This window comes from Phocoena phocoena, chromosome X (genome assembly GCF_963924675.1).
Source record: "Phocoena phocoena chromosome X, mPhoPho1.1, whole genome shotgun sequence".
In the NCBI taxonomy this organism is placed as follows: Eukaryota; Metazoa; Chordata; class Mammalia; order Artiodactyla; family Phocoenidae; genus Phocoena; species Phocoena phocoena.
Genome location: NC_089240.1, coordinates 91,473,308 through 91,485,474, shown reverse-complemented (window position 1 = coordinate 91,485,474; position 12,167 = coordinate 91,473,308). Strand labels below are relative to the sequence as shown.

The 12,167-nt window shown below is 43.1% G+C and overlaps 1 protein-coding gene across 2 annotated transcripts in view; it reads right to left on the bottom strand.

Moving 5' to 3' along the window:
* Nucleotides 1-12,167, bottom strand: part of ATG4A (autophagy related 4A cysteine peptidase) — a 63,448-nt gene that overhangs the window by 19,293 nt on the left and 31,988 nt on the right. The window contains exons 2-6 of one of the 2 annotated variants that reach the window (XM_065900322.1): nucleotides 9,023-9,133; nucleotides 5,376-5,447; nucleotides 3,188-3,286; nucleotides 701-802; nucleotides 407-479 (exon numbers count right to left, since the gene is read on the bottom strand). In XM_065900322.1, the coding sequence (XP_065756394.1) occupies nucleotides 407-479; nucleotides 701-802; nucleotides 3,188-3,286; nucleotides 5,376-5,447; nucleotides 9,023-9,133 (457 nt within the window). Of the gene's footprint in view, nucleotides 1-406; nucleotides 480-700; nucleotides 803-3,187; nucleotides 3,287-5,375; nucleotides 5,448-9,022; nucleotides 9,134-12,167 lie in introns of those variants that run through there. The other variant, XM_065900323.1, reaches the window with a different exon arrangement.

Here is a 12,167-nt window from a genome sequence, read left to right as displayed (position 1 = left end):
AAATGTTGAATGAATCCGTGAAGAATTTATTTTTTTATATACCATACAGGGCGGGAGTCTGTGTCTTGCCTAGGCTGGCTCAGGCTTCCCCGCCTAGTGCAAACCCTTTGGCTTCAAAGTGACCCTCAGGCTGACGGCTGAGCACGCGAGCACCAATCTACAAGTGGGATACGGAATGAGTCCCGAGGGGCCTCCCCATAGACTGGTACCAATGACTATAACTGTGATTTACCAAGACAGTTGCCCACACACATTACACATTTCAAAGAACTATCTGAGCAAAATGGTACAGATGTTTGGTGGCTTAGTGGGATGGCAGGAACAGCTGGGTTCATGGGATGTTGAGTTGGTGGAGGGAGGCATAGGAGATGGTAGAATAAGGCGCATGACAGACTCTTTTACTTACTTTAACACCTGTGCAACTGTATTTGGTCCAAACCATTCGCCAATTGATTTCCCTTCTCCTACACCCATCTGTGCTGTTTTTATGTGGAAAAATAATAAACAGGTTAGCAAACCACCAACTCCTAATTTTTTGCATAAATAAGTAGATGGGACGACTTAGTAGAGACACATATAAAGCAGGGAACAAGAAAAACAAGTACAGCAATGTAAGCTGAATTTCACATACAGGGTTCCTTTCCTCTTAATTGAACTACAGAACAGAGAGACAGCCTTTAAACTACTCATGTGACCTTACCCATCTGATGGATAGAGTAGCAACAGTCTTTTCTATCTAGGAAGCACTGTAGGATTCGTTGGTATTCTTTGGGTTGTTCTTTCTGTCTCTCCCAGTTCCAGTCTTTTTAGGAAAAAGAAAAAATGAGTTAAAATCATTTTTATAACTGCTTGTTATCTCTGCACTCTTACTGGGACTACGAGGTTAGAAGGAAAACAAAGGAGTTACATGTAGAAGGTGGGAGCGATCAGGTCAGAACATTCCTAAGTATCTTTAATGTTGATGACCAAGACATCTGGAAACTGATTTCTTTCAAAGACTCACTGGGTATAAAGTAAAAGCAAAACAAGAAGTTGACCAAGGAATTGACTTAGCCCACGAGCTTGAGTTGGATAAATATTACATGAAGACAGTGTCACAAGGCCTTTCTGGTCAGCTACTCAGTGAACAGGAGGTCACCACAAAACCTGGCAGTATATCCGTGTCTCACCCAGACGCTGTTATGTCTCATGTCCACACAGACAGCAATGGCTTTAGTTCGTATATTTTGGCAGCATTGCCCACAGAGTCTCATGGGGGGAAGTGCTCTTCTGACACACACCTATTCCCAGGGGAATATACACAATTTGCAACTAAGGAAGCTTTTTTTTTTAAATGCATGTTGCCATGTTTACACAACCTTTTAAAAAGGCCACAATGAGTTTGGGAAAAACAAATACCTTTGTTATCAGGTGTTCCAGGTTTCCTTATGACCAAAACTAAAATAGTTACATCTGTGGGGATCCCATCTGTGCCTCAGGCACAGCCCCCCAAATCCGATAGGGGCTGCTTATCGCTTACTGAGGACAACTGCAAAAACCCTCGTCGTCACTGCTGTGGACAGGACGCACTATTCCCATTCCCTCAGCTCTAGGAACTCTGTCTAATGGGACAGATTTCTGAGACTTATTTTGCTTCCAAGACAGAAGTTTCTCTCCTGAGGTTTTAGAGAGCATTTGAATTCACAACTGAAATCTACTTGAAGCCAAAGGCCACTATCTCCAGAGTCTTTAGTTCTCTTCGCTTCTAGTATTTCTGAAACCAAAGTTTTAAACTTCGTATCCAGCAGTCTTCAAAGGGTGAAGAACACCGAACTGTTTTTCATCAGCTACCAAACTGTCCAAGTCTGGGGGAAACCCTGATTAGCTGGCTTCTAAGTACCACTAAATATTTACTGATGACAGTGATAAGTGAACACCCCACCTCAACTGTAAAATAACCAAATAGGAAACACTCCAAAATACTTCTTTATAAAATTACATCTTCTCATTCGTCTTAGCTACAAGATCTATTTCCACATTCTTCCTGCTACTTGCTTTTATATTAAGACAATTGAGATTGCTGACTGTGGGTTTTTTCCCCCAGTTTGCTTTCCACAAAATTCACTTCCAGAAGAATCATCTTGAAGCGCTTCATAAATGAGAAAGTTAAACAGTAAGAACAATCTGCTCCAAGAAGTATGTGTACAGTAGAGAAATCACTGGACAAGGAGTCAGAAGACCTGCATTCTATTCCCAAATCGATGCCTTCTTGCTGTTTGACCCAGGGCAAGTCACCTTACTTCCTGAGCCTCAGTTTCCTCATCTGTAAAACAGAAATTATGATAGTACCCAGGGAACACAGGCACAGGACATCCTAAACCCTGAAAAGAAGGCACGAAGCCCTAAACTCTCCCCAGCCTCTTCCCCAATCTTCTCTGGGAACCGCAGGAAGATGTGTGAGGTTGCGTAGTCCCGGACAGGGAGCGACGTTTTTGTACCTCTGAATCTCAAGGAGCAAAAGCCGATGAGTTCAGCATTCCAATCTCATCCAAGGTGTTCTTTCACTCCCTCATCCCCAAGGCAAACCAGACTTTCACCCAAGTGCCTGAACTGGCATCTACCCAAGGTCAGCCTACAGATGCCGACAGGGAAGCACTCGCATGTCTTAAGAAAGCAAGACTCGAGAGTTCCAACAGTGATTACTGGAAGGTTCTGAATGAAGCAGCCTCCTGAGGAAGGTGATTTAAGGATTTCTTCATCGTCGAATGGACATCATCAGTGAACCCAAACCAAAATATCTCCCTCATTAGGCACTTCCTTTAGGTCACTGACATCCTTCACTAGGCAGATATTTTAAATGAGGTCGAAAAACAGACTTACCACCACACCCTTCTTCCTGCTCCCTTTGTTATCTGACCTGTTTAAGGACTCACGCGAACAATAGTGAAGATGGAAACTCTAAATGATACACCTGCCTCAGCGTTCATCTGCCCCAGGAAAATAAGTCTCCAGCTTGGTGAGTCACAAGGAAATGCCGGCTGTTTTCTTCTCACAAGAGGTTTTGTCAACTTGTCAGCCCCACTACTTGGACTTGCAGAGAGCACTTCAGGACCTGCAGCTCTGTTCCCTCGGCACCAGTGCTAAACTACCAGCAGCAAGTGTGACCGCAGAGGTCTCTGAGGCAATTTCCAGAACAAATTTAACTCACCCCTGCCCAAGTGTCTGCAGATAAGGGCTTGAGCCAGCATCATCTGTCCACAGCGTAGCATACATCCCCAGCCGGCGTCTGACGAAGGGCCCGTTCCCCCTGTTGGCAAAATGGTTGGGAATGAATATGAGTTCCTTGAACTGCCCTTTCCCGAAACATCAGCATATTTGGGAATCATACAAGACAGACAGGTACACATACTTGGAATAGAGAGGCAAGAGATATAGTCAGACATCAAACAGGGTTTGTTACAGGGCGGAACTTGCAAAGATAATGCTGAGTTAACCAAAACAGGTTCTATGGCCAAAGGAAAACAAACAAATGAACAAAACCTGCCCCTTATGTTTTCTGCCTAGAGACATCCAGGTATGTGTACAGTTTTGGTATATGACTAACATGTATGACTACCAACACTTAGTCCATGCCATGTCATCATCTGCTTGACCGAACCTGACTTTTCACAACTCACTTCTCGGGGAGGGCAATCTTACCTTAGTTAAGGAATAAATGCTACCAAACTTGATTATCAAAATGGTCAAGGAAATCTGGAAGGCTCTTGACTGTTCTAAATATACATTATGAAGGTCTGAACAGTAAGAGGGAGAATGTAAAATAGAGGAAAGAGTCCTAGATTAGGCATCAGAAGACCAGTCTCATCTGTAGACTGGGGATAATAGCACATGCCTTGCCTACTATTAGTGGATATTGTAAGAATTAAAAGAGAGAGTATAAAAGTGTTCTATAACCCACTAAGGACGATGTAAATATTTGGTGTTATGAGTATGGTCATAATTAAAAATACCACTAATAAATTAGAAATGTACTACCTTTTTAAAAGGCACAAAGCCAGTTAATAAGACAACGGGTTCCATTTTAAGAACACTTGATGTAACAAAAATCCCATAAACGTGGCCAGGGTGAGCTCAGTATCCTTTTTCGAGGTACCAGTGAAATGAGATAACTTGGATGGTGAAAGAGACATTCTGCTTTCATTGCTTCATTTCCCAACATGGAAGTGGAAAAGTATGCTGTAAGCATGGTCTCACAAGACTAACTGTAAAGGGGGTCATCAACCACGTAAGACAAGTGGGCCAAGGTGGCCGCTCCTTTCCTTTTGTTGTGGGGGCTGAAGGAGAGTTGCTACAGCAAGATGGGGAAGGTTGAGCCAATTTGTGAGCTGGAAGGGGAGTCCTTTGGCTCTTGCTAATGGTGGGATTATGGGCCAGATTAGTATGGAAAAGATGCAAGGAAGCCCACATAAAAAAAGATCATCTCTTCCAAAACATTGTCAGAGTTGAACTGCAAATGTTTTCAAATCTTGCAAAGATCTCTTCACCCAGAAAAAAGTTTAACAGTTTAGAATCACTGGGTACTAAAGATTGTTCTTTTGCATATTTTGCTCAGGTACTTCCTGTGGAGAGCAAAAAAAAAAAAAAAAATGTCTGTGTGAACTTCACTCTTTGCTCTTATCAGAAAGGTTTATTTCACTCCGGTTACTAGGTCCAGTCCTGGACCAAAATTAGTCAGACAGGTTTCCTCTTAGAATAGCTTCCACCATTTGAGTTTGGTGATCCTTTCCTACAGTACCACGAGACTAGGAAGAGGTCACCCTACTTGCGAACATTTCACAAATTTTCTCTGGAGGGATCCTATTCACTTAGCTCATTGAACTGTCCTTTTTTCTAGACAGCAGCTGGTACTCTTAACTGACTAGAATTAGTTCCAAGCAAGTCCATTATAATTCATCTCCCAGTGGCAAGATGTTTTCATCTCACAGGGAAAAGAAAAGCAAAGGAATTATTTTCTTTCCTTCAAGGTACAGCCATCTTTAATAATCAAATATCTCCACAAAGCAGTGGATTATAATTTAATAGATACTGTCCAAATTAAAAGCTTGACTTTTGCCTAGCTCTTAGAATTAAAACAAGTAACACTTCTAAGTGCCTGAACACTTGGAGGTGGTTGGGCTCAAAAAGTATACTGGCATTACACATTAACACCATGGAACCATACACGACGAGGCACGTCGGCAATGAGATTTCTGGATGAAGCATAAGACTTAACTACTCCGCCACATTAAATTCTTCGCCATAGTGAGCTTAGTTCTGAGGTTTCCATGATGTCACTGATAACCTCAGGAAAGCTATCTACAAAGAAGAAAGCACGGTATAATAAATGATATACCTACCAATTGGTGAAAATTTCCTTCTGTATGTAAACCACAGACGAGCACTTATATCAGACAACAGCTTAGATTTTTCTGTAATTAAATGTGAAATTAAAATTAAATCATCGTATCCCATCTGAAGATATCTGCCTTTGATTTCTGAGCCAGCAGCAAACTCAGTTTCAAATAACCAGACAATTCCATTGTTATGAGGCTAAGGGAAATTCATAAGCAACCCAATCTCATTTTAGCCAAATAATTTCAGCATTTCCTCCCACCTATGTATTTTTGTTTGTTTGTTTGCGGCATGCGGGCCTCTCACCGTTGTGGCCTCTCCCGTTGTGGAGCACAGGCTCTGGACGCACAGGCTCAGCGGCCACGGCTCATGGGACCAGCCGCTCCACAGCACATGGGATCCTCCCGGACCGGGGCATGAACCCGTGTCCCCCGCATCGGCAGGCGGACTCTCAACCACTGTGCCACCAGGGAAGCCCCCACCTATGTTTTGATCAGAGCTACTGGCTAGTACAATGATGCTGAGTGGTTCCTGCCTCCTTCTCACTGACAGCCAAAGCCCCAACAGGTACTTAACACTGGGGTCACATGGCCAAAAGACAAGGACTAGGAAAAGCGAGGATCCTGGATAACCTGCTCACAAGGCAATCAGCCCCTGCCTGAATGATGATGGTTGGTTGGATCTCTTATCAGCATCCACTGTCTGTTATCTAAAACTAGGGATGGGTCATGTGTGTGTGTGTGTGTGTGTGTGTGTGTGTGTATGTGTGGGGGGGTACACACAAATGTTTAACTATGAAGGAGATGTCCCTGCTAAGCAAATTAAGTGTATAAGAAATTTATCAATACTACGTACTGCAACTGGCATTTTTAATCTAAATGGATGTATAACATCACAAATGCTTTTGTATATTTTTTTCCAAAGCATGCTTTCTTGTATTTCATGGCATAAATTTACTTCGATGGCCACAAATCTGGCATCCACATGTCATCTGTACTTAGATATGGTTCTGTCTTCCTTAGTCTTCTCTCTCCCCCTTCTCAACAACACATCTATATTTGTATTCTATAGAGAACTTATAGCCATTGCACTTTAAAAGAAGAAAAGGAAGTTCAATTTTAGCCAACAGTCTCTATTTTTTCTCCTGCCTTTCCTTTGAACAAATCAGAAAGTTGAGCTGTCTGGATTTTCCTTCCCCTTCATGTTGCCGGTGCCGAGCACATTATGGGAAGCAGACGTAAAATGGTTAAGAGCAAGACTTCTGGAGCCATATTCTACCTGGGTTTGAACCCTGACTCTACTACTTACCAACTGTGTGGGCTTGTCACTTAACCTCTCTAAGCTTCAGTTCCCTCATCTGTAAAATGGGGAGAATGATCGTACCTACTTCATAGACTTATGAGTATTCAACAAGATAACACTACATGGAAAGTAGTAGCTTACATGGTACAGTATGCAGTAAGCCTGAGGTAAATGTTAGCTGTTATTATATTCCCTCCTCTCAAATGCTCACGCCACTCACTCCTTCCTCTGATATTCTCTATGTCTTCCAGCTTGCCTATATGCTAGAAAGTCTGGGGAAAAGTTGTATAGACATTTTAATAATAATTTCACCTTGAAAGGCCTTTTCCAGCCTAACGTTTGAAAATGGGCATATTTGAGGACATGGAAGCAACCTAAGTGTCCCTCGACAGATGAAATGGATAAAGAAGATGTGGCACATATATACAATGGAATATTACTCAGCCATAAAAAGAAACGAAATTGAGCTATTTGTAATGAGGTGGATAGACGTAGAGTCTGTCATACAGCGTGAAGTAAGTCAGAAAGAGAAAGACAAATACCGTATGCTAACACATATATATGGAATTTAAGGAAAAAAATGTCATGAAGAACCTAGGGGTAAGACAGGAATAAAGACACAGACCTACTGGAGAACGGACTTGTGGATATGGGGAGGGGGAAGGGTGAGCTGTGACAGGGCAAGAGAGAGGCATGGACATATATACACTACCAAACGTAAGGTAGATATCTAGTGGGAAGCAGCCGCATGGCACAGGGATATCGGCTCGGAGCTTTGTGACCGACTGGAGGGGTGGGATAGGGAGGGTGGGAGGGAGGGAGACGCAAGAGGGAAGAGATATGGGAACATATGTATATGTATAACTGATTCACTTTGTTATAAAGCAGAAACTAACACACCATTGTAAAGCAATTATACTCCAATAAAGATGCTTAAAAAAAGAAAATGGGCATATCTGGCAACTTGGGGATCCCTGTTGTCATGGAATGCTGAACTAGAAGAGATCATCTCCAGTCCCCCTCCAGTTAATTACTGGTGAAAGGAGTTAAGATGTGGAAAGAGAAAGTGAATTATCCAAGGTAGAAGAGCCTGAATACAAAAGGTCTCCTAATTGCTAGCACTAGGTGCTCTCTACTATTCAGGATTCTCCAATCAAAAGGATGAAGCCAGACTCAGATGGAGTTAAGAGATGCTAACTTCCTCTCCTGCCTTTTTTAAAAAAATTTTTTAAATTTTTTGGCCATGCCACGTGGCACGTGGGATCCTAGTCCCCCAGCCAGGGATTGAACCCACGCCCCCTGCATTGGAAGCACAGAGTCTTAACCACTGAGCTGCCAGGGAAGTCCCCCCCTCCTGCCTTTTTTTTTTTTTTTTTTTTTGCGGTATGCGGGCCTCTCGCTGTCGTGGCCTCTCCCGTTGTGGAGCACAGGCTCCGGGCGCGCAGGCTCAGCGGCCATGGCTCACGGGCCCAGCCGCTCCGCGGCATGTGGGATCCTCCCGGACCGGGGCACGAACCCGCGTCCCCTGCATCGGCAGGCGGGTTCTCAACCACTGCGCCACCAGGGAAGCCCCCCTCCTGCCTTTTGACCAGCTTCTTCTGTCCCTCCCGCCATGCTAGGGCCTCCAAAGAGGATCTCTCCTCAGATACAAAAATCAGAGCTGCCTCTCTCCAAGTTCAGGCTTTATCTATGTGCTGGGTTGGTAGCGGTTTCAGGTGAAAAGGTCTTTCCCAATCTATAAGAGAGTAAGGGTAAAGAAGAAAAATCCAAGCCTCCTTTCCATCTAGTTGCAGTGGGTAAAAGTTCTATACAAAATCAGAATAAACGGAGACAGTGCTGCAGTCAGCAAAGGCTCTAAAACTATAAGACTTCTCAGTGTCTGATATTGTTTCTGACTTCTAAACAGCCATGGGCTGTTTAGAAGTCCCTTGGGTGGCAGTGTTTTTCATCTAGATAGAAAAGGACATGAGAGGAATGAGAAGTATGTAGCCCAGTCATCAAAGACTAGATACTGGTTAGTGATACCAGGAGCAGGTCCATGTTTTTTGAAACCCGAGGCTTATAGAATCTGGGGGTTCTCCTTTAAGGAAAAGAACAAAAATACATGACTTTTTCAAATCGTACAAATACCAATGACCATGTGAACACACTGCTAGGACCTCTCAGGGCCTTAGAAGGGACCTTACATGCAAGCAAGGGGCCTGAGGCTTAAAACTCCTCTGGTTGTCAGGTAAATCCGCCTAGGAGTAGCATTAACCCTTATCAACCCAAGGAGGAAAACAGGATAGGACCTTAACCTTGGGCACCCACCTCATTTGGGTTCTCACAGTCCAATGCTACCAAACCTTACCGGTTTTAAGAAGATGCTGTTTCCCCAAGATCCATACCAGCTCATCTGTATCTGGAAATTCTTCTAGGTAGTCAGCGAAAATAGTAATCTGGTTTTCATACTTGGATAAAACTGAAAGAAAAAGAAAGAAACTTAGGCAAAATTTAATACAGAGGGCTTGCTTCGGTGGTTTACTGATTATTACCTTTGTCCTGAAGGTAAAAGGTGGCTGGCTAGAATTTAATGGAAGCAAATCCTTTTCCTTGAGGAACAAAGACACTCACAAGGCCTGAAAATCCTTTAGTAGAGGGATTTCCTCTTGACCACCTATTTTAACCTTCCCTTTCTCATGGTCCCATGCGGCACCATCTCTGAATAATTTTTTGATCACAGCTATGTCAAACTTTTTTTTTCCAACGGGGCTTTCTTTGTAAATAGTCACTTTCCAGCTTCTCCTAGTGTGACTGTAGCAGGTGGCACAATAATACCTGCATACCTAACCCCTGTCCACATCACAGGGAATATTGTGAGGTTTCTAGCGGCCAGTGGCTTAGAAGGGGGTTATGATAAGCCTGAAAGACTATACAACTGTGAAAACGTAATATTTTAGCTGGAAGACCAGATGTTTTAACAGTACTTTCATTTACCATTTTATTCACTTATAACTTCTGCAAAGAAGAATCTTGAAGCTGCCGATAAATATAACTTGTTCTTGGGATTCACAAGTGACTCTCTCTCAAGAGAAAGCAACTGAACAAAATACAATTAAATCTCATAAGTTCACAGGCCACAGTCTCAGAACTTATGGCCATGTAATGCGAGATATGTTAATATTCACTTTTCTACCACCTGCGGAGAAAGGGTCTGCTAGAAGAGTCAAGACTGATTTATGAAGGGGTCTTATTGCAAAAGTTCCCTTTAAGTAATTTTCTGAGAGAAAGAATGCTGTAGGTAAATAAGTTTCCAAGCCAGCCCAGAAAAATCTATCTTAACCTGTAACCAGAAAAATCAAATTGCTAGTATATATCGTAGTTTATGGTGTTATTTCAATGACAAATCATATTTCAAGTTCAAAGCTGAGACAACTCAACACACACCTTCTCTTCTCAGCTCTTGGAGGCTCCCAGCCCCTATGGGGAGGGGATCTCAGACAGAGCAGGGGTCATTTTGTGCAGATACAAGTAGCTGCAGGGACTCTCCCAAACCAGTCCCTAAGAGCACCAGGGGAATAGCTTCCTATAAAAAAAGGCATTGTGGGATGTGTTTAAGCTCACTTGAAAGGACAAATTGCTTTCTTTTGGTTTTGTTTTCTAAGGCATGCTGTTTTCATAGAAATAAATGTTCTTAAGTATAAATGAGTCTTATCTGATCATGAAAATAGGTTACGTGGTTGGAGGCTGATGTTATACTTTGTATAATTTGTATAAATTGAAGTTATAATTTGTTTGAAGTTAAAATTTTAGAAACACAGCTACCCAGGGATACCGCCTTTCTTGAAACACATTCCAGAAGTCCAATCTTTCAGGGATTTAGGTAGCCTTTCTCCTCAAGATGTTTTAATCATTAGGGTTACAGCCTTGGCAGTATTTCAAACCTAAAGAAGTTAGAAATGAGACAGCCATTTCATTCCCCAGTGAAAACTCATCACTGCCGAATCTGCCAGGGAGCTTGTGCCGTCTTAGCCTTTCTGCCACTGGCCTCAGCCCCTGGCCCATGCCCAGGAAACAGCAGGCTAAAAATGATCATCCAGGTCAGGCCATCCCCAGGAGGTGGTGGACTGAGGTGGCATAAATCACACTGTGTATACCTCCCCACCCTACTCTACACCCCTCACAGGCAAGAGAAATCAGCTTAAAATGAACATCCAGTGTAGCATAGAAAAGAGAAAAAAGAAGTCAGGAAATAAGTAGCTTGCGAGGAGTGTGGGAAAGGGGCAACCTCTCTGGCATTCCCCTGGTAGGGATGAGGAAGGGTGGCACTGGATGAATGTACAGCATGTATGCATATAAGCCTTGGGTCTTTTTTTAGTACTGGCTGAAAAAAGAAACATTCTTCTATCGCCAACCCTGTCTCAGTGAGTCATTGCCCAGCTATCTGGTCAAATTAGTACAGCCCCTTAAAGCCTGTGAGAACTGCACTGCTTCATCTGAGATGGCTCTGACCAAAATGGTAGCCAAAGAATTTTCCTCTTGCTCTTCCACACCACCGCCCAAGGCCAGCAGAAAGGGCATTACAGTCTCTATTCTGCCTGATTCTCTTCTTAGAAAACAGACTCCCAGAATGCAGTGTGTCAGGCCATAGCCAGCCTGAGTTGAAAGCTACATGGATGAAACAAATGAAAAGCCAGAACAGAAGATGAGATTAACAGAAGCAAAGGGCAGTAACACGCGGAGAGTATATAAATGGGAGTCCGGGGAGGAGAGAGGAATTGGTCTTCCACAAGGAGACCTCCAAGAGACGAAGAAGCCAGCTGGGATGTGGCTGAGGCGCAGAGGTGAAATGGCATTTCCAAACAAATCACTTCTCACTAATGGCAATCGTTTGGAAAAAATTTTTCGAAAACTACTTTTGTCTTGCCTTAAAATTAACAAACAAGACATCAGCCCCATATGAGTTCCTTGCCCTTTCAGCCTGTTTATAAAGACATAGAACTGTACAGGCAGAGCTGCAAATACTGCAGCTTGGTGGACCAAGAATTAGCTTCTACAAGGTCCGATGGACAACAGGCTTCACTCTGTTCCATTCTACTTTAATAATTATTGCACCGAAGTCTCTGCTGGGTTAGCTTAGTAGTCAACTAATAATTGATAAAAAGGTTTCCATAAACTCCTGGAACCAAAAAGTCTCCCAGTCTTGGCCAAGTGGCTCTGTGTGCATGTTGGGGCATGCCTTCAACAGTCAGCCAGGCAGTTGATTAACTCTGCCTTAGTTTTCCCTTTCTGCTTGTACAGAGCTCGAGGATAGCCAGAGTGAGAGCTGAGGGCCTTCTCAGGTCTTTCCTGAGCATGTGCACAGCCTTGGGAATGCACATAGCCCTGAACATGCATGTGGTCCTCCCATATTCCCAGGAATATGCCTGAACTTTTCAAAGCCCCAGTGGATATATTATTCCTTAGCTTTACATTTTAAACTTTTTGGTTATCTACTCCTCAAACAGCTGTGAAGT